General features: G+C 45.6%; 2 protein-coding genes and 1 long non-coding RNA gene across 55 annotated transcripts in view; 1 reads left to right on the top strand and 2 right to left on the bottom strand.

Annotated features, from left to right (window-relative positions):
- Nucleotides 1-24,220, top strand: part of ST3GAL6 (ST3 beta-galactoside alpha-2,3-sialyltransferase 6) — an 85,473-nt gene that overhangs the window by 41,389 nt on the left and 19,864 nt on the right. For 13 of the 49 annotated variants that reach the window (XM_070582131.1, XM_070582118.1, XM_070582132.1 and 10 more), the window contains 5 exons: nt 9,471-9,566; nt 12,539-12,725; nt 12,831-12,968; nt 16,287-16,439; nt 17,777-18,743. In XM_070582131.1, coding sequence (XP_070438232.1) covers nt 9,471-9,566; nt 12,539-12,725; nt 12,831-12,968; nt 16,287-16,439; nt 17,777-17,863 — 661 coding nt within the window. In that variant the 3' untranslated portion in view covers nt 17,864-18,743. Of the gene's footprint in view, nt 1-2,082; nt 3,931-9,470; nt 9,567-11,353; nt 11,448-12,538; nt 12,726-12,830; nt 12,969-13,133; nt 13,393-16,286; nt 16,440-16,605; nt 16,790-17,776; nt 18,744-24,220 lie in introns of those variants that run through there. The other 36 variants (XR_011529020.1, XM_070582126.1, XM_008536803.2 and 33 more) reach the window with 13 other exon arrangements.
- On the bottom strand, nt 8,014-19,187 carry LOC139076935 (uncharacterized). The gene is made up of 2 exons (XR_011529028.1): nt 19,047-19,187; nt 8,014-9,844 (listed from the first exon to the last, which is right to left on the bottom strand). It is a non-coding gene; the product is annotated as an uncharacterized lncRNA (long non-coding RNA).
- DCBLD2 (discoidin, CUB and LCCL domain containing 2) overlaps nt 19,568-24,220 on the bottom strand; it is an 80,883-nt gene continuing 76,230 nt past the window's right edge. For all 5 annotated transcript variants that reach the window (XM_070582105.1, XM_070582107.1, XM_070582106.1 and 2 more), the window contains 2 exons: nt 23,894-24,031; nt 19,568-23,256 (listed from right to left, as the gene is read on the bottom strand). In XM_070582105.1, the coding sequence (XP_070438206.1) occupies nt 22,787-23,256; nt 23,894-24,031 (608 nt within the window). In that variant the 3' untranslated portion in view covers nt 19,568-22,786. The remainder of the gene's footprint in view (nt 23,257-23,893; nt 24,032-24,220) is intronic.

The following is a 24,220-nucleotide window of genomic DNA, read 5'->3' as shown; positions in this document are numbered from 1 at the left end:
GCTGCAGGTCAGCGGAGGGGCTGAGGTGAGGTCCACCTTTCAAGTCCCTTCCCCCATTGCTGCTCAGTCACCCATATCCAGCAGCCGCTGGCCTTGGTCTGGGCTCTTTCTTCCTCTGTGCTCTGCAGGATGCTGGGCATGAGGTCGGGTGCAGCGGCTGAGCACAGGCCTGCTCCCCACCTTTATTCCCCTCTCTCCTCTTTGTCCCTTCCAGAAAGGTTCAGATTTTCTTATTGTTGCTTCAAATCTGAATCCTTTAAGATCCTACCAGCTATAAATCCTAGTTTTGTTCAGACGTCTTATTCAGCATGCATGGTGCCCTCTGCTGGGATAGGTTCCACTGTGAATGGGAAAACTGAAAATCTCAGTTTCGTTGACAAGATGGAGGTTTCCTTCTTTCTCACAGTTGTCACATAAGTGACGTCAGCAGGGAAACATTCCCGGGCTGGCCCAACAGCTGTGATCATCATCGGGGGCCAAGGCTTCTCCATGGTGACTGCCATTCCTTAATGCTCAGCTTCCTCCATGTGGTCCAGTATGATGACTGGATTTCCATCAATCCTATTGATATTCTAGCCAGCAGGGAGTGGAGGGGGGTGGGCATGCCCCCACCCTTTAAGACTTGCCTCCTCCTTTAAGGGCATTTCCCAGAAATCACATGTCTGACAAGTATACCACAGAGGGGCAGAAGCCAATCGGTACCAGCTAGTGAGAGCTGCCGCTTTTCCCAAGTCCATGTTCAGTGCCTTCAAGGTGTAAGCCTGAAATTAGCTGTGGTGGGAGTACTGATACCATGGAAACTGGCAAACATCACAAACCAAGGTCCCCCCCATCACCCGCACCCCAAGAGAGCTGGTTGTTAAACATTGGCTAGCAACCACTGATTGTATCCTGTTGGCTAGGGGTCTAATCACAAGGCACACCCAGCTGGAAGGTGGATGGGACAATGTAGCCTTTATCCCACACAGCTGTGTGCCCACCTTTAAAAAAAACACTCCTGGGGCCGGCCCATGGCTGAGTGGTTGAGTTGGTGCACTCCACTTTGGCGGCCTAGGGTTTCGCTGGTTCGGATCCTGAGTGCAGACATGGCACTGCTCACCAGGCCACGCTGAGGCGGCGTCCCACATGCCACAACTAGAAGAACCTACAACTGAAATATACAACTATGTACTGGGGGACTTTGGGGAGAAAAAGCAGAAAAGAAAAAAAAGAAGATTGGCAACAGTTGTTAGCTCAGGTGTCAATCTTAAAAAAAAAAAAGTCCTATTTTAAGGGACGAAGGAAACATGACCATTGAGGGGCAACCAGCAGCGTTCATCAGTGTCCCCACCACGTCCCTGGCCCCAGCTGTGTCTGCCTGGTAACCTTCAGGATCCTGCAGTGGGTGGTGTAACCCTGCACCAGCCTGGCTCAGGCTCGCAGCGGCGGCCGCGGGTTCTCACTCGGAGAGCGGACACTGCTGAGGCATGTTGGTGTGCAGATCGCTTTGAAGCGGCATCTTGATGCCGTGCTTATAGGTGACGTTAGTGAAGTGACTCCAGGACAGAGAGAGCCCTTTTCTAAGGTTAATACCGTGAAGAACTTGGGTCCGAAACACCGAGGGAAGGGAGCAGGAGTGTGCTGGACCACGTCGCTCAGTGTGAAAGAGCCCAGAGCTGCAACAAGTCCAGCCTTGCTCTTTGCTTTATCCCCCCGGCACTAACCACTCCCCTCCCCAGCCAATAAATAAAGCATCTGTTCTTTTTCAGAGTCTTCGGTCCCTTAGTAATAATTATAATAACTTGCCGACATTTTTGTAATCACATGGGTTAGAAAATGTTCAGGTTATAGAAAACTGTCTTTCCCTGTAATTTTGTGACAGGAGTTCTGTCTGCTCCCTGTGAAAAGATGATACCAAGTGATAGGACATGTGTAGGACCTGTTTTATCTCATTATTTTATTTATTTATCTTTTTGGTGTGTGTTTTTAACAGAGGGTATAATCGTGGGTGTTTTCCTTTGTATGCTTTCTGAGCTTCTCCTGAGCACTGGCCTGCAGGTCGGGGTGGCGTAAATACTGACGCTGCTGAATTGTTCCCTCAAGAATCCCTTCATCTCAGCTAACCTGTCATGCTGTGCCATGCGGACTGAGAGCCAACCCCAGAGCAGCGCGGGGACGTCCTGGAGGTGGTCAGTGGCAGGAAGGATGGATCATCCAGTCCACCCCTCGTTTGAAAGATGAGGAAACTGAGGTCAGAGAGGTTCCAGGGCGCTTGGAGTTCAGAGGTCTCCAGACTTCCTCTGCTCTCCAGCTCCTCCTTTCCCATTTTAACCAGCAGAAAAAAGAAAGGAAAGATTCCAAAATTGAAAGTCTTAAACTGAGCATCATCTGAAGGGGGAAGGGAGAAGAGAATTCTGGAATTGTGAATTCCTTTGGATATGTTCTTTAGGATTTCCAGGATTTCTTCATTATTTAGCATAACTTATGCCTTTATCCTTGAGCTCAAACTATTTTTTAATAAGATGATCTTTAATGCTTTTACAGGGTTAAACTCAAACATCCCCAGGGTACATGTGTAAATCCATGGAAAACACACACGTTAAATAGGGGTTTTTTTCTCTTAAAGATACATGATTCTGATAGAATCTTCTCTGAACAGATACTACAGAAAAACACATTTCTCTTTCCTCAACTCTCACCCTGAAGTTGTACAGTAGATGTGCCAAGTGGCCTTGTCCCTAGTCTGCCTCTGAGCCAGCTGATGCCAAGTATGGGACAGAGGGAACGTCTCAGAGAGATGTTGACAAAGCATTTCTTTTTTGTTATTGAGGTGAAATTCACATACCATAAAAATAACCATTTTAAAGTGAGCAGTTCAGTGGCGTCTAGTGCGTTCTCGACGTTGTGCAACACCACCTCTCTCTGGTTCCAGAAGACAAACCCTTTCCCAGAGTGACTGCAGCGCCCTCGTCACACTTGGTTGCTTCCTTCCATGGTCCTCCTTTCATGGGGACACTCGGACTAGCTCTCAGACCAGGAGCTTGGCAGGAGAGCAGTCATAATAAGGATAGAAAAGGATGACCTGAAAACCAGATTTTTTTGGAGGGGAGAGGGAGTAAGAAAGCGGGGTGTGGGGAGAGGGGGAAGGGTTGGGGGGCACTTGTGAAAAAGCACTTGAGTCAGCAGGTGTGTCCTGACTGCTCTTGACCTTGGGCAAGCTTCCAAGTTTCTGAAACTTGGTTTCATGAGAAAGGCGGGGTGGAATTATCCGTGTGCATGATGCCCACATCTATTTTAATAGTTAATAGTTAAGTCAGTGTAACCTCCAGAGGAAGCTGGCTGAAGGGCATACAGGGCTTCCCAGTACTACTTCTGCAACTTCCTGTGAATCTAGAATTATTTCGAAATCGAAAGCTTAAATTGAAAACATGACCACAGAAAAACTTATACATGAATGTTCATCGCAGCATAATTCATAATAGGCCCCAAATGAAAAAACCCAAATGTGCATCAGCTGCCAGATGGATAAGCCAAATGTGTATCCAAACAATGGAATATTATTCAGCCATAAAAAGGAATGATGGACTGACACAGGCTGCAACACGGATGAAGCTTGAAAACATTATGTTCAGTGAAAGAAGCCAGACACAACAAGACCGCGTAATGTATGATTGCATGTATATGAAAAGGCCAGAATAGGCAAGCCCGTAGACACGGAGAGTACATTAGTAGTTGCCAGAGGTGGGGGAGGGAAGAATGGAGCGCGACTGCTACTGGCTTTGGGATTCCCTTGTGGGGTGATGAAAATGTTCTGAGTTAGATAGTGGCTATGGTGGCACAGCTTTGTAAATATGCTAACACCACTGAATTTTATTATTTTTTTTAAAAGGGTTAATTTTATGGCATGTGAATTCTGTTTCAATTTAAAAAATAAAAAGCTTTGAAAAAGGAGGGGGCTGAGGTGGCCTCTAAATTCCTTCCAGCCTCCCAGGCCCTCTGCTCAGAGGGCGCTGCGAGCCACGCCGAGAACAGATGGTTCGGGGTGACACAGCTCGGGTGCTCTCATCACCTTTTGTCTGCACTGCTGCTGTGGCTTTCTCAGGACTCGGGGGCCTCTCTTTATTCTCGAAGCACAGTGCACAGAAGGGGGTCATGTTCAACACGCTCCACTAATGGCGGAGGGCCCTTTCAGTGAACTGCATCCATCACAGCAAGGTGGCGTTGCCAGTGTGCCCCGTGCAGAGGCACCAGCCCTCCGGCCCCAGCTCCTGGCACCAGCCTGCGCCCTGGGCCCGGGCTTCTCCTCAGTGGGAGCATGTCAGCTGCAGCAGAACAGCAGAGACCCCAAGCACAGGATCTCGGCTCCTACTTAAAATGCACACACCGGCCCCCGCCCCCGCAGCGGGGCATCCTGAGCGCGCCTGGGCTCCGGTGCAGGGTGCCTGCGGCTGCCTGGGTGGTTATAGAGTAAACCACACGTGCACGTCTCCCAGCCCGAGCACCACGCCAAGTCAGGTGCCTGCTAAATGGACGGGGACTTGTGACTCTGCCTGGCTGCTCCCCTAGGCGGAATGCGTTATGTCAGCATGAGCAGAGCCAGGTCCAGTGGCCGCCAGCGAGGTGGGAGGGGGGCCTTAGACAACTTAAAAAGAAGAAAAGGAATTAGAGGTTAGCAGTATACTTATCAAAAAGAGCCCAGACTCTCTAAGGGTTTGCAACGTCTGCGTTGCTACTCTGGCCATCCTGCTGTCGGGCAGGGTTTCTTTACATGGCAGCAAGAGGGGAACTTGAGGCTGAGGGACATGGAGATTCTGCACAGGAAGGAGTCCTGTGTGGGGGGGAGGCAGCGGCCCCACCACGTGTTCTGTAGCAACTGCTCTGGTGAGATGCTGGGCGAAGATAAGCCTGGAAGGCATGCAGCAGAGAATAACGCTCACGGCCTGGGCCGCTCCCTCCCTGCACAGAAGAGCAGACTGAGATGGAGAGGTCCAGTAGCGGGGCCTGGGGCCCGGGGATGCTGAGTGGGGGAGCCGGAGCTAGCAGCCAGCTCTCCACCCAGTCCACTGCACAGTATTTGAAGATCTTCACTGCGAATAACAGTCTACCTGATTAAGAGTGATTTAAATAACGTCGACATCTGTGATCTCCCATATCGCGTAGGTGTGTGGTTTCAGGTCTGCAGGTCTGTGGTTCCAGCTTGCAGGGCTGCATGTGGCAGCACAGACTGGATTGCACAACTCTCCGAGTGCCAGTTCATATGGGTAGTTCTCTGAACAGCACACCTGCAGTTGGGCTGTGTACGGCCTGCACATCTACAGGGCGTGGTTCTAGTTAGGAGATTGAGTTAGTGAGTCGGTGATGTCAGCGCAGCTTGTCTGGGGCTCACTCTGTCTTTCCCTTAGTTGCAACATGGCTGCAGCTGCTCGCACCTCATGTAGTCACATGTCCACATCTAAGCAGAAAGGAAGGGTGGAAAAAAAAAAGTGTTCTGCTCAAACCATGCTCTTGGGGGGGTAAAACCTTTTCCAGAGCATCGAATAGACTTCCCTAACTTAGTGCTCAGGGTGGCTCACGTGGCCACCTCTAACCAACCTGTTGGCAGAGGATTGTGCTCCCCACGTAGGTTTGTGAAAGCAGGACTCTGCGAGCGAGACTCAAGGGGTAATGTGTGCTGGGAATAGGACCAGAGTGACCTATGGTCACGGGCTACACTGAAGGACGAGTGATATATTCTAATGTATCTAATGCTGAAGAGAAAAGTGGGCGTTGGGAAGCATGCGGAAAAAGAGGATCCCAGGTCATTTGAGACCAGCACGGTTCATGCCTGCTGTCTCGATGTTGATGGTGCTGACGGTTCTCACTGCAGAGAGCAGGAACTCCCCTGGGTTTGCCTGCCTTGATGAGGAAAGTGCCTTCCCTCTGGGGAAGTGCAAGCTCTCCCGGTTCCATCTCCGCAGGGTCAGGCTCTCTGGAATGCTTTTGCTTTCCGGGGGCTGTTGGGGCAAGTGCATCCCCTACCACTTTCCATGGCAGAAGAAGGACCAGAGGGAAAGCAGGAAGACGACCCCACACTGAATGCCACCACCAGACCGAATTTCAAATGTACAGCCTGTGGATCAGGAGGTTGTAGACTGGAGGACACAGACAAGTGGTTCGGCTCCTGCCCTCCAGGGCCTCACAGCTCACCACAGCCATTTGCGCATGGAAGTCATGGTAACTAAATACAAGGAAGTCACACAGTCACCTGATGACAGTGGAAGTTGTTGTTTGACATCTAAGGAAGAGGGGAAGCCAGGAGCCTAGGCTGGGGGAGGAAGATGCGGAGGGGGGACTCACTCCTTTGGTAATATGTGGGTGCCTGCTGGGGAGGAGTGGGCTCAGACGGTGTGTCTGTCCCATTACGTATTGCCACTGTGGATTCCAGCTGCAGATCAGATGATATTACCAAAGGGTGGTCCTAGGGTAACCCCTAAAGGAGTTTCTAGTGTTAGATCTGATCCTCAGAAACATGTGTGGGTCTTTGCAATGTCCCTCACCAGGAGGAAAGTGAAGTTTCATTGACAAGATTTCCTTTCAAAGGTGTCAGCAACCTTTTCCTCTGGCAAAGAGCCTCCTGTCCTTCTGTCTGTCCCTGCAAAGCTGGCAGAGAAGAAGATGGAAAGTGGAACTCCTAAAAATGTGGCGGCCGTTGAACTTAAAGTATCTTTGGAATTGAAGTTTTCTTGAGGCAGGCAGTATCTATATGAGTTCTTTCCATTTCTCTCAAGTCTTTGAACCTGCAGGGACCATAAGTGGGAGGAGACTGGAGAGGCTGGATATGACCTTCTCTGTAGCTCATCCTTGGGGCTCCTGTGGAAGAGATACGCCTGCAGCCCTCGACTCCCCCTCTCCTCTTAGCTGGGAGGCTCAGTCGGGTCCATGAGAGGAGATCCAGGACCTTGAGACTGACTGAGGTCCAGGGATGTGACATACTAGTATGACAGATGGTAGCTACTCTCATCACCATGCCCTTTGGCCACATGTGCTCTAGGGCTTGATGACAATGTGATCTAGCCTGACCTAGACAACATTGAGATTCAGCCTGTCAGTTCATTGCTGAACAGTGATTATGGAACTGGCTGTGTCTGGGGTGGAGCTGAGCTGCCTCCTTCTGGAGGCAGCTTCAGAGATGAGGCACGTGGGTCGGGAGTCCTTTGCTGAGGCTCCAGGGAAGAGCACTGGGGCAGGCCTGGTGGTGTCTGTGCTCCTGGCCCTGCCCCAGTGTTTGGTGGTGGTGGAGTCAGGCAGCCTGGTGTCAGGCTGGGGACCCCAGGCCATGATGGATGCTAGTACACCCTGGGGCCCCTGGGCTCAGGGCAGGCAGCCCCTTCCCTTGACAGGGGAGTGGCTCCCAGCCTTCATTCAAGGGAGAGGGTTAGACTAGGTACCATAACTATGGATGTGCCTCCTCCATCGCCATGCAGGAACAGAGCTGTTACTGCCATCTTGCCTGTTCCTAGCCCCTCCCTGCCTCGTGCCCAGTGTTGCTTAGCGTTCCGGTGGGGAGATGGAGCCAGTGTCAGGAGGTTCAACCGCTGACTCGTCTTAAACTGACCCCGAGGTTGTAGAAGGAAGGGCCCAGCAGGCTGTGTGTAGGAACTGCCCTGCTATGGAGCAATCCCGGGATGGCTCTGGTGAGGATGATGGCAGTGTACCCAGAGAGCAGAGGGTTCGAATGCTTCCCAGCGCGCCCGGCTCCTCCGAGCCGCCTGGCCGCACAGCAGAGCACCTCTGATAAAGTTGCCTTCCTGGAATTGGGATTAATGTCGAACTTGCGCTTAAAATCATCTAGAGATACGTTATTACTCTCATAATTAAAGACAAATAAACAGATTTAAAAAATAAACATCTCTGTAACACATTGTGACACGGCGGTGACAGGAGGTTTGGGCACATCCTCAAGGAGTGTCTGTTCGACAGCCTCTGCCCCGCCTCCAGGCCCTGCCAGCTGTGAAACTCCAGCTCTTCTTGTTTTTCTAACAAAGTAGACACTGATTTAGACACACTCTTTAATATCTGAGATCTAAGAGTCCCAAATTAAAATGTGTAAAAAAAAGTGTTTTTTAAAAAATTTAAAGTGTTAAAAACTTATCCAATAAAAATAGGTAAGCTAAACAAATTCTGAGTAAAAAAGGTAAATTTACATGTATAGGAATGTGCACATTGTCGCTCCTTCCTGACAGGGCCAGTGCTTGGCTCTCTTCAGCGGTTCCTGCATTCCGGCATCCTCCGTAGTTAAATAGCCTACAGCATTTGTGCAGTTTTGCTGCTCATTAATTTCCTAAGAGCCTGACAGTCTGGATTTCATTGTTCGTACAGAAGCAGTTTTTTTTTTTCCTTTTTCTCCCCAACGCCCCCTGGTACATAGTTGTATATTCTTAGTTGTGGGTCCTTCTAGTTGTGGCATGTGGGACGCTGCCTCAGCGTGGCTCGATGAGCAGTGCCATGTCCGCGCCCAGGATTCGAACTGATGAAACACTGGGCCGCCTGCAGTGGAGCGCACGAACTTAACCACTCGGCCATGGGCTAGCCCCAGTTTTTTCTTTATACTTCTTTGTCATGAGGCTCCTGGAAGGACAGTCTCAAAGGCCTTGCCCTCTATAGTTTTGTCCCTACAGGAGAAGAACATGATCTATTTTGTCATTATCCAGGCCAGGCAGGGGGTGGTGAGAGTCTGCAGAGGGATGGGCCAGGCCATGTTTGCTGAGAGCCGAGGGGACCCAAGCCATGGTCCTACCCAGCAATGGGAAGTCCCACCTCATGTCCTACTGTAAAGCTCTTTGCCAGGAACAGGGAGTGAACTTTTCTCTTGTATTGGTTAAGCTCCAAGGACCAGGGCATGTTTGGGGAATTTAAGTGAGCATGGCCAGGTACAAAGTAGCTGCACTTTCCCCGCCAGATTCCAAACTGTCCATCTCCACACTTATCAGATGCAGCAGCGACCCAGAGCTGGAGTCTCAGGGGAGTGGGTAACACTGGTGAGAATGTGCACTTCTGGACTGTCAAGCACACGTGTCAATATTCCCACACAGAATCCTATGTCGCGGGTGTTTGTAATCCAAAGGTCTGGATCCAAATCCTAGCCCTACGTCTTGGGAGTCTGGCTTTGAAATGTCACCTAACAGTTTTCTGAGCCCCTTTCTTCACTTGTAAGGTGGGAAAATCAGGCTTACTTATCTCAGTGGGGAGTTGTGAGAATCATCTGTGGAACTGTGTATGGGCCGATAAGCTTTCATGGTTGGTAACGATGGTGTGCTTCTGAGGGAATGTGACTTCTTGAATCCGGTATCTTCCTAATACATCCCTAGTCCTGTAAGTCACGGCTGGTTCTTTTTCGGCTTGTACAACAAGTGAAATTTGGCCTTGGGTTCCTGAAAGTATGAATGCGTTCTTGGACTCTCCCAGTTTTATAAAAGATGGCTCAAACTTTCCCTTGTCTATTTACCCAACAGCGTGCCGTGTAAAAAGTGCGTGGTGGTTGGTAATGGAGGAGTTTTGAAGAATAAGACTTTAGGAGAAAAAATTGACTCCTATGATGTAATAATAAGGTAAATCTATTTCTTATTTGCTAACCTGAAATTGTTTCTAAGAATATGGTTTCCTACTTTAGTCGAGCTTTGTTTTAGAAGGAGGAGATGCTGCTTTGATGTGTGTACGTACATTACACAACCTTGTCTCCCAGTTGTTGGCCAGAGGAGGCCTAGCTTTCAGGTCATTCATTCAGCAAATATTTATGAAGTCCTCTTGATGGGCCCGGCACCGTCACAGCCACGGGGGACGGACCATGAACAAGAACAATGTTCGTGTTCCTTGTTGGGATTCCATTCTAAGGAGGGGAAGAAAACAGTGATTAATTAAATAAGGAAATATAATAACAAATGCTATGAAAACAATTAAAACATAACAACAGGAAATGATTGAGTGGCTACTTTAGAATGGCTGACCACTTTGAGGAGGAGACATCTAAGCTGGACTGAAGTGACCCCATAGTCCCAGCCGTATGAAGGCTAGGGAAGAGCAGCCCAGGCAGAGAATGCTTCCTGAATGGTCCTGAGTTTGAGAGGAGCAGCAAGAAAACCAGTGACGTAGGAGGGCAGCTGGCTGGGGACAGTGCTGCGAGCCAAGCTGAAGAGGTGGGCAAGGAGTGGGCCGTGTGGGACTTTGTAAACTAGCATTAGAGCTTAGATTTTATTTTATGTACACTAGGAAACTTCTGAGGACTTTTTAAGCAAGAGAGAAATTTCATCTGGTTATATCTTTAAAATATTCTGGCTGCAGCATGGACAATGGAATATGAGGGACAAGGGTGGAAATGAGGAGGCCAGGCAGGTGGCCGTATTCAGGTGGATGATGGTGGGTTGCAACAGGATTGTCCTGGCAGAGAGGAGGCAGGTGGATAGAGTGAGACATGTTCTTGAGGTAGACTTACCAGGATTTGTTGATGTATTAGATGTGAGCAGAGAGGGGGATAAAGGAACTGAGGATACCTCCTCTAGCTTTTCAGCTTAGGAGACTGGCCAGAGAGTGGTACCATTTATTGAGCTGGGGAAGACTAGGGTAGGAGCAGGTTTAGAGGAGAATTAAGATTTCTGTCTGAATGTGTTAGATTTGAGATGCTTAATAGATTTGCAGTGGATAAGTCGAGTAGGCAGTTGGATAAACAAGTTAAGGTCTTGATAGTGAGCAGCCTGTAAGCTGTTTTTTAAACCATAGACTGGGCAAGATCTCCCAGGAAGAGACTGAGAGAGAGAAGAGGGTCCAGGACTGAGCCTTGAAGTGCTCAAAGCTTAGAGGCTGAGCAAAGGAAAAGGAGTAAAGAGATGGAGAGGACCCACCAGTGAGGTGGTGGACCACCGTCAGTGACTGAGTCAGGAGAAGGCAATCACAGAAGCCAAGAGGGCACAGTGTTTGAAGACAGGAGGGGTCAACCATGTCCACTGCTGGTGAGAGGCCATGCAAGATCGGGAACAGAGTTCACCACTGGGTTGGCAACCTGAAGCTCCTTGATTCTCTCAAAAAAACAGACTTGGAGATATGAGGTGGGAGAAGCCCAGCTGGTGTGGGTTGAGGAGAGAATGACAGGCGAGAAAGTGGAGAAACCAGTACAGGCAACTCTGTTGAGAAATTTTGCTGTAGAGTTGAGAAATGAGAAGGCAGCCCGAGATGGTATGGAATCAAAGGAGGATTTTCTGTTTTGTTTCCTTTTATAAAGATAGGAGATTCTGGAGCATGCTGTAAACTGATGGAACTGAATAAAGAGATTAGCGGTAAAGAGAGGGGACGGGCTCCAGAGCACAAGTGTGGTTGACTCTCTGTAATGGGATTGTGGTTACAGCTACCAAGAGTCCCATAGATGGAGTGGTGGGGCAATGAGGACATTTCTATCCCTGTTTTCTCACTGAAAGGTTGAAGTCAGGTCATCATCTGGGGTAAGTTGTGTGTGTTGGAAATGCCTATGAATTGTCTTTTGAAGAGTGCAAAACCTTCCCACTGGGGCAATGCATTAGGATGACTCGGCATTGCTTGGGGGTTTTGCTGGGTTACAAGCTGCTGAGGGTTTCTGCACAGCAAGGTCACCTTATTTTCTGTTTATTATCCATTTTGAGGAAGCTGTGAAAATTTATCACAAAACAGTTTGGAAGCACTCAGAAATTTCTTTACCTTTGGGTCTAAAATCTGATCACCCAGAACCGCAGCACGTCCTTATGGGAAATTGCCGCGGGCACATTATGAAAGCCATCTCAAGTGTTAAGTCTGTCTTATATTATATAGAGTCAGCAGCAAAGGGTAAAACAGGATTTATCCTCCTAGGGGACACTGTTTGGGAAACAAAGCATTTCTTTTAATAGCATGTATGCCTTGATAGCATGTGCATAAACAGTGTGTGTCTGACCTTGGCTTTGAGCATATTCAAACCCAACAGTAAATCCTTTGTGGTTCTTTAGTTCATTCTAGCAATAGACATTCATTTGGTTCAGCTTTAGGTATAACAGCAATTTTACATTGTTACTTTATTTCAGAGCACAGTAATTGTGATGGGTCTTCAAATCACCTTAAATGTGATTCTTGCTGGTCAGTCACTTACACACATGTTCATGTGCTACATGACTGTGTCACCTTGAGCAAGTAACTATCTCCCTCGACCTCAGGGCCCTTCTCTGTAAATCCAAGGGGTTCTGTCTGGTGTCCTCCAAGGTCTCTCTTAACTTCACTATTCTGGGGTTCTGTGTTCCTGTTTATTTAGTCTTCAGTTTTCCTGGAGTTAAGACTCAATTATCAGTGGCTCCTCAATTAATTTTCAAATACAAACGAAAGTTTCTGCCTTTGATGCAACAGCTGTTTCATGGAAGGGAATTATTGCCTTGGTCCTTACGCGTGAAAGGCTGACGGATGCCTTTTGGATTGGGAGCACTGGGTGCATGGCTGATGGTGTTGGTCCAGCTCTGGAGCCTCTGAGAACAGTGATGGGAATGGCTCATCCTGCCCCTCGTCTACATATCTTGTGTTTTCCTACCCACAGAATGAATAACGGTCCTGTTTTAGGACATGAAGAGGATGTTGGGAGAAGGACAACCTTCCGACTTTTTTATCCAGAATCTGTTTTTACAGATTCCAATCACAGGGATCCTAACACCACGGCGATTCTCACTGCTTTTAAGCCACTTGATTTAAAGTGGCTGTATGATTTGCTGATGGGTAGCAAAATAGTAAGTTGGCAAAATTGATCTGCCTTCCGATTACCTTCAGTTTTTTCTTCTATGGACAGAAGACAACCACAATCTTCTACTTTCTATATTCTTTCTTTATTTCAGGATACTAAGGGGTTTTGGCAGAAACCAGCCTTAGACTTGATCTACAAACCTTATCAAATCAGAATATTAGATCCTTTCATCACCAGAACAGCAGCTTATGAACTGCTTCATTTCCCAAAAGTGTTTCCCAAAAATCAGGTACGTGTTTTCTTTGCACAGTTGGAAACTAGAGATCTGGCTGGGGCGGGATGGAGGGTCTCCCAGGCTCTTGGTAACTGTATGAGCCATTGCTCATGAGGAGGTTTCTGAGGGCCGCGTCTGAGTTAGTGAAATTAGATACCTGTGGATCTTTATGTTTTTCAGGTTGTGAGGAAAAGAACCTTAAGTGAAGGGGGTTTTCTGCCCCCGTGAGGCCCTCCTGGGGTCTCCTGCATGCCCAGTGGCTCAGCCCTCGTAACCTCGTCTTCACTGTTCTGCAGCGAGGAGGATCTGACTAGGGGGTGACGGGCAGGCTGTGCGCAGAGTAGCGGGACTGGCTTCAGGACAAGTGCAGGGCTGGTCTGGCTAAACAGAACTGTCTGGAGCACTCTGGTGAAAATATCACAGGAAAGCCAGAGGAAAGGTGAGGAAGGATGATGAGGCAGTCCAGAGATATTTCTGTGGTCGTAGAGGAGACACTGGCACTGGGTTCTCAGGAAATGGTAAAGTTAGAGCAATATTGGGAGCTCTTGAAACTCCAGATTGTTTAATTAGAAGGAATCCCATTGATTGCGACTCTTATAGTGCCGTTTGTCAACATGACCTTGAAACCAATACCCTGTAGACCCTGGAGTGGCACAGAGCCGGTTTCCTCTGAAGCTGGAGTGGCTGTGTAACATGCTGTCTCAGCGGAAATGAGGTTTTTCTCATTTTGCCCTAATCAGGGAAAATCCAAAGAAATAAGCACACATCATGTATCTTTTCTTTAGCGTGATAAAAAAATTCTAAAGTATTACATGCTTAAAATCAAACAACTTAGAAAAGAATACCAAAAAAAAGGAAGTCATCCTTTTCTTTTCTTCCTCCTATAACTCACATTATCTCCCAGCCTTTTTGCCTTTTATATCCTTCTAGACTATTTTCTACACATTTACAAACATACACACTTTCTGTTTGTTCAATGTAACGGTTCCATATAATTGATTATATCACAGGTATTGTTCTGCTATTTATTCCCCCCCCCCATTTAATTAACTGTTCCCCTATTTATAGACATTTGGGTTTATATCCAGCTTTTCTCCTCTATAAATAATGTAGAGATGCATGTGCTTATAGGGCTTTTCTGCACACTTGTGTGAGTGCTGTAGGATGCATTCCTGGAGGTGGAATTCCCAAGTCAAAAAGCATAAGTATTTTAAATGTAAAGCCTATTTCTTAGAAATTTTGAGGAAAGGACAGCTTCTTAGTAATTTTGAGAGGAAAGGACAGCTTCTGAATGTATGTTTTGTGACTTTTCAGCTCTTATTTTCTCAGGTGAAGTAAGATCAGATTTATCCCTTGCTTCTTGTTTTAGGTAGTGTCTTTAACTCCAAAAGCACAGGAAGACCCTGCTTTTACTTAGAGATGACACTAGAACTAGTTGTAACTAAAGTCCCAGTAGGACACGGGGTTCCAGAAGCCAAAAGGACACAGCTGTATTTCAGAGAGGTCAGCCATTCAGACGCCATCCAGAGGTGGAGCGCGGACCATAAACCCTGGTTCTGGGGGTGTGGGGGTCATGCTGGTGATATGCACAAGAATATGAAGAGAAAGAAGGTCCACAGGAAACAGGGTAGAGAGAACGTAGGGCACGAGCAAGCGGAGGCAAAGCTGTGATAGAGTTTTGCTAGAAAAGGGAGCAGAGAAATGGTTGGAAGAGGACTTGGGATCAAGGAAGGTTGTTTTTGTTGCTGTTGTTTAAAGATTGATGACATATTTGTATGCTAAAGGGAACAATTCGATAGAGGAAAATATTGAGAAAGTGCGTAATGGTAGAAGCAAAGTTGTTGAGAGAAGAGATGGAATAAAGCAGTGCATGAGAGAGGTTGGCTGTGGGTGAGAACAGGGCCACCCCACCCAGGGAGGAGGAGTAAGCACTGAAAATATGGGGCGAGGGGAAGGTGGGTTTGGAGTTGGGAAGATGATGTCGCTCTCGTCCGATTCCTTCTGTTGTCTAGAAAGGTATAAAATTGTCGTCGTGGAGAGAAGGAATGGAAATTTACTAGGGGAATGTAGTGGATTGTTGGACACACCAGATGCCCGCTTGAGACTTTGGTCACAAATGTAATGTGTGATCAGGCAAGTATGCTGTTTTCTTGCCCTGTTCGGCTGCTCTGGTGTGGGTTTAACCTGGGTGAAGATTCCATCAGGTAGTAACATAGGTTCTGTGGGAGACCGGTGCAGAAGAGGAGAGTGATTCTAATGACGGATGAAGTACTCTTAAGTGTGAAGAGAGAAGTAGAGGACATGAGGACTAATGTGAGACGGAAAACTGATGGGGTTGGTGAGGTTGGACAACCTGTAGGTTTTTAACTCAACCCTTAACTTCCTCTCCTGGCAGATGGCAAAGGCTCGTGGTGGAGCCACAGTAGTGCCCGAGGTGAAGAAAAGCTCATGCAGAAGGCTGTTAGGGTTTCAGACATGCTCACCTCCTGGTGTTTATTTTTTTTTTCTCTCAGAATCATAATCTATGTAATTTCCATGGGATCTCTAAGAAACATTTAATTGAAAGGAAATCTCATTGAATTGTGTTTAAGATATATATTGTTTTTGCCTTTGAAGGCCATCCTGCTGAGAATAGAAACTTTGAAGACCCTTTTGCCAAATATCTATGACAGCATTTTTCAGGATATACATATACATGAAGGGGGTGCTTGCTTGCTTTCTTTCCTTTTTTCTTTTTAAATTGATAATGGCCTGGTTGAGATTGTGACATCATGATGTACGCAGCTGGACTCTTTATCTTCTACTCAGATACTGTTACACTTTGTCACCGAGGTTGACTGGTCAGTCTTTCCCTTGAGCTCGTTATTAGGATTATAAAACTGATTTACTTTAGGGCTATATTATATGAAGCCTTTTACCATGATCCTAGCCATTAGCAAAGTAAGCTGTCCTTACGTTTTCATACATGGGCTCAAAATTCTCAGGCTTTGATTTTTCCAAAAGGAGCCTCACTCAGCATGTTTTTAAAGATACGGCAGCGGCATCCTTCTTGAGCCTCAGTCTTCCTTTATTTGACAGTTGTCTTCTGGGCTAATTCTGCAGTTAAGTCCTATTTGATTGACTTGCTATGATTTTGGTCACACTTTATGTCCTCTTCAGTTAGGGTCTTCACTGTTGGTAGCTTGAGCCTTAGGACACGATGAGGGTTTAATTCTTTCTCTCCTGATTAATTGTTCAGAAGTCCCTATTTTATAAGATTAGGCCACTTAGATATGCTTTGGAAACAAATCTCTTTTTTGGATCTTTTAAAAAAATTTTCATTTCCCTCTTCAGAAACGCAAACACCCGACGACAGGAATTATTGCCATCACATTGGCATTTCACATATGTCATGAAGTTCATCTTGCTGGTTTCAAATACAACTTTTCTGACCTCAAGAGCCCCTTGCACTACTATGGGAATTCCACCATGTCTTTGATGAATGCGGTAATATATACACACTTGGGTCTAATCTTTGATCTTTAGAGTTGGACAGCCCGTATTCTCTCTTCTGTCATTTTACTGAGGGAGCAGGTTTTGAGAGGTTGACAGGGCTTACAGAGTGACCAAGTGCTGAAACTTGGACTCAGGCCCAGGGGTTATTTTACTACAGCAGCTGTTCCCAATCTGGGGGGTCTCAGAACCCCGGGAGAAGCTTGCGGCTATTGTCAAGTGCCATCAACCCATCAAACCCCAGCCTTATCTTAGATGCTGAATCATATTTGCACTATTTAAATATGGACAACCTGCTGTTTGAGATATTGCAATTCACCTTTTCAGGCATCGCCATGCTTACAGTAAGTATTTTCCTGTTTTTTAGCGTAGTACGTGAGGAGATCTGTAACATTTTAACCCCATGAAGAATATTCATGGTCAAAAGTTGCAAGCCTGTATATTAGATCCTGCTTCCCATGGTTGGGGATCAATGGTGGTAGACTTGATCCTTAAGATTTTTATTTTAATGATTGAATGGGAAACAGTTTTCTGTTTTCCTAATTCTAACTTAGATTAGTGGTATATACCAAGTGACAGGATTAAAATATTATATGTACAGTTTTAATATTGAAATATGATTTGCTGTAAAGTATATAGATATATCCTATGAAATCAGTGCCCTTAAATCATCATCGCCCAATACCACATAAGACGAAGAAGTGGATTATTCAGGTTGGAGCTTAACACTGTCTTTCTGCCCCTCACACCCGCCATGTAAGATACACTGAGTGGCTCAAGAGATGGGTGCTTGGGGCAGAGTCCAGGCTCCTTTCTCCTCAGCCCTAATCTTTCCTGTAGCTCTTGTGGGATTTCTCACCTCATCTAAGGAATAGAAGGTTACAACAACTTCCTGAGGAAAATTAGGATATCCATCAGTGGAACAGAATTATTTTTTAAATACTTCTTAAACTGAGCATGCTTTACGGTGGTTTCTTACCTCCAGGCTGACTTCTTGTCTATTACGAGCACTGGGTGCTGCTTTTGTTAAAGTGATCCACCTGTTCTGACTTCCACTTTTGGTCTAGATTTACACCATGATTCAGCAGACCAGGGGACAAGGTGGGGGAGCCTTATGTCACGGTTTAAGTGGAAAGAAGGGGCTTTAGGGAAAGCTCTGGCAAAAGAATGAACAAAGAAAAAGAAATCAGAAAGGGAACAGAGTTGAAACTCCCTGCCCCTTGTTACTGAGTTTCTTATTCAGAGCTTTTGAGAGACCGCGCACGCGCTGCTGCTGCTGTCCTTGTTCTGAGCGGGACAGATGCTGACTGTGCTTTATTTTTCTTCTTTAGAGCAGCTATCACAATTTGACTGCAGAGCAGCTCTTTTTGAAGGACATTATAGAAAAAAACTTTGTAATCAACCTCACTCAAGATTGACCCTACAGACTCAGAAGATGATGCTAACAGTATTAGTTTTATTTTTATACTGCAATTTTTAGTTTATTTTTAAATGTGTTGGATGCACTCATCAAAAAATTATGTACATTAAGTCTGTTGCTGCCTGGTCATTCATAACCACCGGCTTAATTTCTGTGAATATATTTAATTTATGAAAATCAAGCTGTTTAGTTATCAGGGAAATAAGTAAAGTTTTGATTACATTGTTTTTAAAATAAGCTGGTTTTCTGAGGTGTTTTTAAACATCTTTTTAATGGTTAGTTTGTCTTTGACTTTTGAAGGGAGGTGACTTCCTAATAAGGGGTTTTAGTTTACCACAACAAATTCTGAATATGACATGACATTTTGAGTGGTGTATTTGGCTGCTGTAAATTGGGGGGCTGGCACGTGGCTGTGCCTGGATGTGCAAATGAGCCACTTCAAGCGGATATCTGGACGACTGCTGAAATCCTTTTTGTTCTCCCTGAGGAATTGGATTTGAATCTTAAACCAGCCCTGAATACAGTGGATGGTTAGGGAAATCTAAGATCATACTAGTTTAGTTAAGCTTTTTTCCTGCAATTAAGCAAACCATGATTGAGTAATTTGGTAGAATGAAGATGGTGTTTAAGTTGAAGGAAATAGGCTAAACATGAAATTCTGGATGAGTAAATAACCAAAGAATGCAATTACTAATGTCTGGTGACTGCATTATTTTAAAGAAAGAAAAAAGTTTATACAAAGAAGCTGAGCTCGGTAAACTCAAGAAGGGGAAAATTCTTAAACATGATTTTTTTTGCCCAGTTTATTAATTAAATTTTGAAAGTTTACTATTTGAATTAAATAGGAAAAATAAAGACAAAGTAAACTCTTAAGAATACTCAAGCTGTTTTTGGATTTAAATCATATTTTCATACGAAAAGCTCAACTGTGTACATGATCGCATCTTCATGTGGAAGGCTCACCTCGCCCTCTAGGTGCCCCCCAGAAGGAGCCTGTGGGAGGGACGCAGCCGAGCCAGTCCCACACACGTTCTGAGCTGGTCTCTCTTCCCACTTTACTATAACAGAAGGCGATGGGAGGGTGGGGTGCGGGGTGAAGGAGAAAGGAAGAGAACAGTGGAAGTTCTAAGGAGGATGGAATTAAAGGCTCTCAGAAGACGTATAAGTAGAAGGAACTGTACCTTGTGAACAATCATCCTCACTGGGAAACCCTGATGGCGTTCCTGAACCCACCAGCCTCTCTCTCTCTCTCTCTCTCTCTGTAGAGTGTAAAGCGGGAACTACTAGAGACAAACAGAAATCAATGAAATACTTAAAAGCAGTGTAAGGAGGAGAAAACTGGCTGATCTAGACATTCAGTGGGGACTGTGTTCTGTTCATACCAGCACATGCTTGCACAGCACCCCACTTCCATTTGATTCTTTAGTAACTTGGCGGGAAAAGGTAGGTGCAGCCTGGAGCCCACACGAGCTCAGGGACCGCCAGCCACAGGCTGCAGTCTGGCCGCTGAATCCAGTTCTGATGTAAAGTAATTCAGGCTTCAAAAGAAGTCAAAAACCGATGGTGTTTTCAAATGTTACTGTAAGGACTATAATATTGGCCATAACACTTCTGACAACTGAGGAATCTGGCATTGTGTGTAGTATGAGAAAAGGCTACAAACCTCAAGATGGTTTTATTTAAGCCAAAAAGAAAGAAAAAGTCTGAGCAAGACACATATTTACAATTTATTAAAAACACATTAAAATCTATTTATACAATCTAAATTCTAGCCACATATACAGATACCAAGTGACTACAGTACGTGCCGAGGTAAGAAAAGTACATTCTGGGAGCCTCTCGCGCCACTCGCACTGTTTTCATTTCCAACACGTGTTGCAATACAGGTTTGTTTTCACCTTTCCCAGTGCCAAAAAAGGAGGAGGAGGAGATGAAGAAGAAACTAGGCACAAGTTGGATTAAACGAGAAGTGGTGCCACAGGTGACCTAAAAAGTGTTTTAATAACCATCCAACTCTTCGTTAGATTTTGCAGTTCAGGGACTTCAAGCTCAGAACGAAAGACAGACCTAACAGGTAATTTTTTTAGGTAGAGCTTCCTGGATTTCTCTCAAGAGGGTTTAAAAAGCTTTCACTGTCCCACATAATCTGCTGGTTCTTTCTAACTGTATCATCGGACATGGTGTTTCAGCAGCCCTCTTGCTCTCCAACTGACAGTGAAGTTCAAGCTTTATCACTTTCCAGGGAATTACGGCCATGTTCGTATTTAGATGAGCTCATTTTCTGCTCCCTCCTTAGGGGGAGGGCAAGTGTATACACAACGTTGTAATTTCAGTTACTGTATAAATTCTCTACTCGAACCGTTTCATCAGCGAATAAACCCACTGTTCAATGCAAAGTGCAAATAGTGAAACAGGAACTTAAATAATTGGACTAGACCCTGCACATACACTAGGATCTATTTAGATTTATAGCTGTTAATAAAATATAAATCAGCATTCACAATATCTTATCTTAAACTGTGCTAGTTCCTAAGATCAAGTAACAGCGAAGTCAGTGTGATTTTATGCAACCTGTAAGGGCCACACTTGCTGCACTGCTGTCTATTTTTATAATTAACAGGAAAATTTAATCCAATAAACCACAGTGACTTAAGTCTTTTACATGTTTCAAAGTATAAAAATTCAAAGGAATTTTGTAAAAAATGGTTACTTTCACATTTTCAGTTGTTACTTGATTGTCTCCAAAGCTGTACATGTATCAGACATATAAACGTAGTAAAAAACCCCAGAACTCTACTATGAAAACAAATGGACTAAAAGAAAAAGTACAAAACAAGAACAACCCTTTCTATCAGGCTCAGCTCTTCACTTGGAAAGTAAAATACATAAAAGTAGTAAAAACTAGGTTTTGTAAAAATCATTGGTAGTTTAAGGACAGCACAGTGGCAAGCTGAATCAAGTCTTAAAACATGCATCATTCTTAAGAAAACACTGGCCTCTCAAACAGTTTGCTGGGAAAAACAATCAGGTGCACACAATTACACAACTAGAGCAAACATCTTTGGGAAAATGAAGTAGCCACTGAAATCATCTCTCTTAAAGCTTCAAACAGGCACATGATTTGAGGGAAAGCATATTTTCTGTGTGCTATGGGTGAATAAAAAAATAAAGCAACTGGTTTACTCTCTTCCCACTGGAAAGGGGATGACTACATTAATACATGTGCTTACACGCTCATATATGTTTTATTACAAGTTCAACATCTGTCCCTCTTGTTTCAAGTATTTTGAAACAAAATAGGTATTGGTTTTTCAGAATAAAATTATGCCTCAAAGTTGGTTGGGAGAAGAAAAGCAAATGAAAATAAGACCAAAATCATACAAGCAGAAGGCAGGGAGGCTGCAGAAATAAACAGTTATAACACTCACGGAAGCAAGCAGAATGAACACCATGCATCTTTAGTCAAGTGTAGCGAATTCTGGCAACGACAATCTGGTGGCACAGGCCAAAAGAAAAGAACTAGGACCTGATGGCAGAGCACATTTCAACATCAAGTCTACAGACCAAGGTTTACAGAAGAAGGCATTTATACGTTTTAATCGTATGGTCAGCTTCTCATACCATCTCGCCAGTTTAAAGATGTTTTAAGATGGCTTTCACACTACAGGCTAGTAAACTGCAGACGGTTTCTATTCCACCCATCTAGCCCGAGTTCTGGGCAAGCCCAGCGGAGGCTCCACCCACCAGCTGTGGTCTAGGTGAGAAAGAAAGAATGACACCTGCCTCCACCACCCGGACCCCTCATGCGCAGCTGAGGAACACAGGCTGCATTTCTATTTCTTGTAACAGTTTACCGTGGAAAACTGAAATTAAAAAATATTTTTTAATGTGACTAAAATTAATCAAGTACCTTGAGATTCAAAGAAAAATCTATCTATGAAACCAAAGAGGGTAAATTCTGGTTACTTGTTTTCAGGGTGATTTATATGACTTCTGAGGAACGATTTTGCCTTTCACTGTAATAAACAGGAGCGGGTCTTGTTTATGGTGTTCACCTAGAACCCCCGACTTTTCACAACTCTCCTCGGAAACATCCCAGTGCAGATAAAGTTGGGGGAGGGAGAGAACCTCCCCCAGAGCTTTCTAAACTGAAGTGGTTCCCGTTTCCACACAGAGAAGTACTTAAAGACAGGAGGAGACCTGAATTCACGAGGTTGATAAAGCAAATACTACCCACTGAGAAAACAACGTTTTATAAACACAAGCATGGGCCCCACGCGGGACAAGCACAGATGAGACCAGTCCTGTACCATGAGTGCTAAAGCTCTTAAGAGTGTCAAAAAGTGAAAAATCAATCACTGCTCATTGCAAGCCAGAATTCTCAGCGATAGGTCCTCCTAAGGGAAAATGGCTATGTGTAGGATGGCAGTCAAAACAATGATTGTATCACTAAGTATTAAAAAAAAAAAATCCAGGGATAGAAGAGGAAATCATGGTAGTACCTACCTTTCACAAACAGAGCAGAGCTTCAAGCCATCAGACATTTCGAGAACAGTACCATGCATTACTGCCAGTCAGACTTAGAGCTGTCTCGAGTTCATTAATGTACCTGCAGCACTGGTAATAAATACTCTCAGTGATTTCAATTTCTTTGAAGTGCATAGTAGGAAGCTTTTTCTGTATTAAAAATAGTGTTTTACAGTAGTAGTAAACAGGATGTTCAAAATTTAACAGGCAAGCAGTACTGCCACAATAACGCTTTTAAAGCAAGATGGCAAGATTAGTAGTTTCCTGTACCTCGGTCATCACATTTCCCCAACACATCTGTGACAGACACGTAACACGTTCTACACGTTACTACCACTAACGCAAGAAAGGCCCTGTGCTTTAAAACAACGCTTTGTAAAATGCAGCATCGTGTTCAAAGGATTTCTTTAAAAACATCGCCTTCGCCACCCCTCCCTGCTCCTGCCCCCTCCTGCGTGCTCTGTGGCACCTGGTACACCAACTCGTCTGCGGCACGCGGACCCGGCGGCCCGGCCTTTGGGGTGTCATACTGGGCCCGGGCTGAGGAGCAGCTGTCAGTCCTGCAGAGAAGAGTGTTGTACGTCCCCACTCCGGGGGGAGCCTGGTTCCCCGCAGCTTTGAAAGTGGACGTGGAGGGCAGGGCGACCGCAGCTGTGGGGTGCCCCGACATATCCACGACGATGGGGGTGGCATACTCAGGCCCCGTGACTGGAAGCGGTTCTGCGTAGGCATGATAAACTTCCTGCACCGGGGCATTGTAAGGATCGAGGTCTGCGTAGCCTGCTTCCTTCCGTTCTTCTGGTTTAAAGGTGGACCTCTGATGAAGGGCACCCACAATCCCTCCCACGAGCGGCTGCGCATACTCTGTGGATATCGCAAAACACACACAACAGGACAGGATCGGTCAACACAGGGGTCGTGCCGCTGAGGGCGGCAGCCGCAGCCTACAGCAAGACAAAGGCTTCTTCAGAGCACTGTGTCGTGGGCGACACAGAAGCATGCATTTCCCTGCAGGAACCAACTTCGCAAATTAAAATTGAAGATGTCAGCTTGTGTCTCACACTCATAAGTTAATATGCCAGAAAGCCTCATTCAGGCAATTCTGCAGAAACAGTGTTGGTATATGTTCTTCAGATTTATAGATACTATTTCATTGGAAAAGAAATATTCCATTATTGGAACAATATGTGTCTTGGAAAATAACTTTATACATTTTTTTTTAAGTATTAGGAAATATTTAAAATAAATAAGTACTAGGTTAACAGGATAAACACCGCAAGGCTCCGCTCTTTCCTGCTCTTCTTTTAATACTCCCAAGCCCCCCCGCAAAAATAAAATGCCCCGAGGTTTACGGCCAGAACCTCTAAGACCCAGAAATGACTCTCTCAAGGTCTTTTAACAAGTGGTTCTACCTTTTGAAAAGAGCTCATCTCCTACACGTGAGAAAAACAAAAGCTACTGAAGACCCCACCGCGCCCAGCGAAGCCCGTGTGGCGCTCACCTGCAGAGTCGGCCTGCAGCGCTGTGGGGACCTCCCTGGGGCTCAGGTGGGCCACCTCGCTGCTGCTGTAGTGCACCGGGGTCTCCTCCGGCTCCAGCGCCTTGGCGGGGAGAAACTGCTTCATTCCCTTCCACCAGCCTGCAGTGGGACGGGGGCAAGAGACCGGTCAGCACAAGCGACGCCGGCACTGCCAACGGGGTTAAGGGAGAAATCCTGTTGCATTTAAGCTATTTCTATAACAAATTTCTATACAAATTAGCCTTTATGTTCAAGCTTTGCCTTTTTCTTATTGTGGTAAAATACACGTACAACTTACCATCTTAACCA

Source organism: Equus przewalskii, chromosome 18, assembly GCF_037783145.1.
Source record: "Equus przewalskii isolate Varuska chromosome 18, EquPr2, whole genome shotgun sequence".
Classification (NCBI taxonomy): domain Eukaryota; kingdom Metazoa; phylum Chordata; class Mammalia; order Perissodactyla; family Equidae; genus Equus; species Equus przewalskii.
The sequence above is the reverse complement of the archived record's forward strand: the minus strand, read 5'-3'. Positions and strand labels throughout refer to the sequence as shown.